The sequence below is a fragment of the Agrilus planipennis genome, unplaced genomic scaffold, assembly GCF_000699045.2.
Source record: "Agrilus planipennis isolate EAB-ADULT unplaced genomic scaffold, Apla_2.0 scaffold131, whole genome shotgun sequence".
In the NCBI taxonomy this organism is placed as follows: Eukaryota; Metazoa; Arthropoda; class Insecta; order Coleoptera; family Buprestidae; genus Agrilus; species Agrilus planipennis.
The window spans coordinates 155,784-162,298 of NW_020439549.1; the positions used below are offsets into that span (position 1 = coordinate 155,784).

The 6,515-nt window shown below is 32.8% G+C and overlaps 1 protein-coding gene across 4 annotated transcripts in view; it reads right to left on the reverse strand.

The window, feature by feature from the left end:
• Positions 1 to 6,515, reverse strand: part of LOC108738350 (trace amine-associated receptor 6-like) — a 178,677-nt gene that overhangs the window by 51,522 nt on the left and 120,640 nt on the right. For all 4 annotated transcript variants that reach the window (XM_018471738.2, XM_018471741.1, XM_025979360.1 and 1 more), the window contains one exon: positions 5,159 to 5,202. Coding sequence is in view for 3 of the 4 variants with exons in the window: in XM_018471741.1 (XP_018327243.1) it covers positions 5,159 to 5,202 (44 nt within the window). In the remaining variant the exon portion in view is untranslated. The remainder of the gene's footprint in view (positions 1 to 5,158; positions 5,203 to 6,515) is intronic.

Genomic DNA, 6,515 nt, shown 5'->3' on the forward strand with positions numbered 1-6,515 from the left:
ACTTCGTTGTTTATATGGTGGAGGCGCCGGGCATCGATCCCGGTACCTCTCACAGGTTACTAGCTATTTAGGTACGATAAAAAGGTGAAGAATCAATATAAAGATGTTTTGAAGATAATGCATGGGCGTAGATGGGTAGGGGCAAGAGGAGGGGCACACACATTAAACCTGCTTAATCTAACACCGATTGAAAATCTGCCTCCCCTAGTAAAAATCTCTCTTTACGCCTATGGAAAAATGTAGGAAATGAGTTAAAAATATAAACGGATGGGATAAAAAGAGAAAAACTTGAGGTTAAGGCATAGGATTATTGCATGCGCTTCCGATTTCAGAATATCATGTCAGTACTGTATGTATTTAATGAGCTAATCAACTGCAAATAATGCACGATTTGTAAGCCCGATATAATCAACGACGATAAGCATAGAAAGGAGTTTTCTCGAAGTTCAAAGGATATGTTTCATGCATTTCTGATCAGATACATCTTCGACCGATTAATGACTTCGGTAATTCCAAATTCAACCGAGAACAGAACTATCAGTTTCTGAAATAGAAGTACATATACGTAATGCATATTTATATGCCAACAGAGTTTGACATTATAAACGATGTAAATCTATAGATTAATAGCGTTTGATGAACAAGACGATTTAATTCGAATCATTTCTAGAGTTTAGAACACGATGAAATGATCTTCGGATAACTGTATTGGCATATACATATGTGTTTGTCGTGCGACCTCCCCATCATTGTTCCTGCTCCTGTTTAATGCACATTTAAGAAAACGTTTAAATGAATAAATTTAAAACTTCTGCTGCCTTTTTTGTAGTTCTGGACCTAGTTGGTAAAGAAAATGATCTTTTTTATTTATACTTATATGAGCTTTCTTTTTCTTTTTTGTCACGGCATCATATAAACCACAAATCTTAAAACTGCATCTGCAATAAGAGTGAGATGTATCGCATTTCCAATATCCATGGGGACGACAATGTAGTCAGTCTATGTTGCAGTAAAAACTTCGAGAAGTCTTAGATATATTTCTCATAAATTTATCTAGAAAGAAATCTCCTTTTTCAAACTTTACTTCAGATATGTAATCTTCAATTCTGTGAATCTTATTTTTCTGTAAATTTATCTTTCGATCATCAGGCAGGCAAGTACCTAACATAAAATTGATGCATAATTGTCAACCAAATGCCGATAGATGAAATGAAAGTTGCCACAGTTTTATTAATTAATAACTGGCATTGCCTATTGGAAATGAAAATATTTTTAAATACTTTGTTGTGTCTGCTTGCTAACTTTTGTATGTAACCTACATAAATAAAAGCTGTTGAAGCAACTCGTTCATTTTATTTTACGCTTCTTTAAGTTGCTTTTAAGTATCTAGGAAGTCAGATAAGTCAAGACGGAAGGAGTAATAGGGTCGAATTGTCTTCAGTAAAAAGAAGTCACTTCTATGCTCGCGAACGATTAATTTAAAAATTCGAAAAAGATTGTGAAAGGTGTATGTTTGGAGAGCGGCTCTGTAAGGGTGCTAAACATGGACGGTGGGCTCGGCGGAAAAGAAAAGGTTAGAAACGTTCGAAATGTGGTATTACAGGCGAATGATGAGGATACCGTGGAAAGAGAAGAATGTAGAGGTATTAGAAAGAATAGGAATAGGAACTGAGCACTCTATGGAAGTCATTAAGAAATAGGCGAGATATGTTGGTAGGACACCTTCTCAGACATGAAGGTTTAGTCAGAGACATATTAGAGGCAGAAACAGGAGTTAGGAGGAGTAAAGGTAAACTTAGATTAGATTACTGTTCGCAAATAGTTAAGGATGTAGGTTGTTCCAGTTTTAGGGAAATGAAAAAATTCGCTCAGGATAGAAAAAAGTGTAGGTGCGTGTCCAACCAGTCTTAGGACTGACAATCTTATGACGATGAAGTTAAGAACGCCCACAATGATTATCAAAGCATGTTTATTTTAGCGTAACATAAACAAGCTAAAGCTTTTCCTTACATTATGAATTTTTTCTTCCTTAAGTAAGCCGTCATAAAGTGTTATAACCAATGAAGCGCAATGATCCTGTGCTTTATTTTCTGAAATATTCCCTTTATTAATATTGACAATATTCTTTAAGAGGAAGCAAACCACAGACGTCAAAGTTCATTTGCAGCAGATATTGTAACTTCACATTTTAGATGTAAAGACGTGTCACTATAATAACAAGTGCGGTACACCGCAAACATTGATTATATTTTACGAAAGCTGCAGGATTTAACCACACTTTGGGACATCTTCGTATTGTGCACAATTCTTACTTCCTTTGAATAAAGAATGTTGTGCACAATACTGTTGATGACAAATTTGGTTTATCGTGCAGTCTCAGAGTCTTAATTTACTTGACAGTATCACAGGATATTTACTCACGAGGGGTTAAGGCTTAGATAACCTTATAAGTCCGCGCTTATAGTATACACACGGTGTCTAACGGTGACCAACCATCAAAATTTTCGGAAACTACTTCGATTTGAATTTTGAAAATTTGGACAATAACGTTATTGGGTATGCTCTGTTCAATTAAAATAACGGCATCTATGTAGCACTTCCGTTTATACCGAAAGTTGATATCAACTTCGTTGTTTTAAATGGAACACCCTATATATTTTAACGAGGAACTTATAAGTACTGTCCTTATTAACTTGGCTAGCGTGCTTATCAAATTTATAAACTGCTTCGTAGAATCAGATGCACAAGCAAGTACCTTAGTTAGGTCCTTGTGCAACCATAGCATTATAAACAAGAGGTATCATTGTCATCAGACGCCATTTTGGGTCCAGTCAACAGAAATGATAACGCGAATGTCTGTTAATTCAGTAATTCAAACTTTTATGTTTGACTTTTCGACATATATATGTATCTAGGTAGTAGTGGGGTGGTTAGGCCTATTATTTATTATCAAGAGCAACCTACTACAGTCAGGACGCAAAATGGCGGATGATAATACCCTATGTTTGACTTTTTGACATAGATATGTATTCAGGTAGTAGTGGGGTAGGTAGGACCTATTATTTATTATCAAAAGCAACCTACTATGGTTAGGACGCAATAAGGCGGATAATAATACCCATGTATTTAGTGCCTTAGTTTAACATACGAATAGAATATTTCAGTTCACATTAAGAACTCACAAAAAAATAATGTTCTTTTTACGTAATGCTGATCTACATTTAATTTTTTTTTGCTATTGAAATGACCCGAGCAACGCTAGTAATTATATGTTTGTTTAAAGACATATATTACAAAATAAATTTCTGCAAGTCAGATGGAACACTTGTTTTTGGTAAAGCTAATAAATAATACGAAGCTGTTCGAAACTTTTGGATAGTTACAATTTATTAAGGTTACGTTCGCGAAACCTCACATTAGGTATTTAAACAGATGGTTGAAAGGATGTTGATAATACCTAATGGCGCTACCAAGGAAGTTACCTATTTTGGAAATTTCCAAACTTTGAAGGGCTGTAACTGACTCTGAACTTATCTTTTTGTTTAGAACAAATGGAAACCGAAACAATCGTTCGTAGGTACTCCTTCCGCAACTCGATTCATAAAAAGTTATATAAACATAATTTTAACTGAGTTTGTAACAAGTTAACTTTGTTAAGAAGTTTAAATTTAGAAAGTGCAGATTAATAAAGTCGAGAGTAACTTGCAGATCTCTTCATCCAACGAAAGTTATAATGAAATTGTTTGTGCTAAAGAAGACAAAGGAACCATTCGAGATCAACTCTACTTTTCATAAAAAAGTAAAATCTGGGTCACAGAACGAATTTGATTTTGGAGTAAACTTTATGAAGCACCTAACCGTGAAATGTACAACTTTTCTGGACCGCAAGAAGTCAAAAAATTATTTTTCAATAATAAGTTTTATGAGAATTCTTTTAAGGACTTCATAAGTAATTATTCGTAAATTAAAAAGTACAAAGTTGATTATGTTTTGATGATGAAGGAGAAGACTAAGTTTATTGATTTTAAATTACAGCTATTATATTTGGCCATATTCTTTGCTATTTGTAAGTATAATAATTTGTTTTATTAAACTTTTTTTACTATAATTGAAACACTGGTATTGATATGGTAAAAGGTTTTTACAAATTTTTAGCGTTTATTTAAAGGATTTCTGATGTATTCCACAAAGTATTTTATTAGCTGCTCTAATGTTGGTTATAATTAATGAATCTTTTTTAATTTCTGATACATTTTTGTTTACGTATATTTTAATTAAAAAAAAGATATTTTATATAAATATGTGTTAATTATTTTGGTTTTGTTATAACACAAACTGTTTAACATTGATTTATATTCAATTTAGTTATAAATTCATTTCATATACATCAATATTTATCAAGCACTGTTTGCTTCATTATATGCTAATAAATATTCGTTCATTTTGTGGCGGTTTAGATTTATTTAAAAACACAAAAATTAGGCCAAGGGACATTCATTGTATTGACATTATAGGTAAATTGTCGACAGGACTGAAATATACCGATAAACTACCGAATTGGATGACACTAGTTCAATGAAACGCTAAATTGGAATCGAAGTATAGATATTGTCAAAAATGTTATTCCAACAACAAACAATTAATGAAAATTAGGCTAGAAAAATACGGGTATAGTAAAAAAAACAAAATATATACGTGGCTTTCTACCTAAGGTGGTTTCGTTCAGAACTCTGTTATTATACTTTTAATATTATTTATATCTGACAGTTTTTCAGAAAAAATTATAATTAAAATATTAGTAAAAAAGGGGCTTTTAATTTCGTATCGAATGGTATTATTTCATATGGGTCATTTCATTCGAAAGAAAAAAAGTTATTCATCTTATAAGATTGTCAAAAGTAGGTTTCCATATTTCCGACTTTTTCCCATAGCAAAAAATATACGGTAATTCGTGCTAAATACTGGGTGTTCCAATTAAAACAACGAAGTTAGGTAGCGTTCAGAAGAAACAGAACACCCTGTATGATTAAAAATATTTCCTGCATTTACACCATATGATTCCAGACCACTTATAAAAATATTTTTTATTAAAAGTATAATAAGAGAATTATCGCCTTAGGTGGAACACCCTGTACATCAATATACAAACAGCACTTACATGAATTTGTAGTTGTAGTTGATAGTCGACGATTCCTATTTTATCTGAAAAAAAGGAAACAATATTAAACTTCCCTTAAGCAGTTATGGTAGATTACCTAGATTTAGTATACAAAATATACCCAACCCAACATCATCAAATGATACAGCCGTTCATGGCGCAAATTTTGACACAATTTCGAATCAGCATCTATAACAGGGTACTCTCCGTTGGCCTATAGAATCATGAAATCTTTTATCCCAGAAGTAAAGGGTAAAATTCGAAATACGTAAATTTTTTGTTTTATTACTATTAGTAGTATAGTACTAGTACTACAGAAAAGATAATTTTTTAATTGTAATATTGTATTAAAAATTAAAAAGGAAGACTCACCCCTAATTACCACAAAAAAACTTGTTTGAGCGGACACGTGTTTCGTGTTGATAATGCCCACGTATGAAGTGGGCGAAACACGTGTCCGTTAATAAAAGTTTTTTTATGGTAATTAGGGGTAGGTCTTCCTTTTTAATTTTTAATTAAAATTTACCACAGTCTCCTCTTTCTACTTTTACTATACTTAATATTGTAATTATACGTTTTGAAGACCGATTTTAAGGGAAACTTAAAAGCATTTTCGCAAAAAGCGGGTAAAATCTTCGATAAATAATCAATTCCCATGATAGACGAACTACGTATTTAGGTTCCATGATATTTAATCCCCCGACAAACAATTTCCGACAAAATATCCCCAAGACGAAAAAAACTCAGACAAAATATCCCGACAACGAAATATTGACTAACAAAATAAAAAACTGTAGCAAATTAAGAGAAAGCATGTATATTTATTGAATAAAATATAACATATTATGAGAATAATGCATATTTTGTGTGAGTTCTTTGTCTTGGGGATATTCTGTATGGGGATGTTTTNTCTGCCTCTAATATGTCTCTGACTAGACCTTCATGTCTGAGAAGGTGTCCTACCAACCTATCTCGCCTATTTTTTATTGACTTCCATAGAGTCCTTTGTTCTCCTATTCTTTGTAATACCTCTTCATTTCTAACCTTTTCTAACCACGTTATCCTCATCATTCGCCTATCACACCAAATTTCGAAGGCTTCTAACCTTTTCTTTTCCCCCGCGCCCACTGTCTTTTATATCCCTACTACTCCTTCCGTTCTGACTTATCTGCCTTCCTAGGTATCTAAAATCAGCCACTTCTTCTAATTTTTCGTCTCCTATCTTTATATTCGCTCTTTCCCTACTTTTTCTTCCCTTGCATACCAGTATTTTAGTTTTACTTTTATTTATTTTCATACAGTACTGATCTGTCAGTACCGCTTCCATTTTATTTAAAGCTATCTCTAGGTCCTCCTT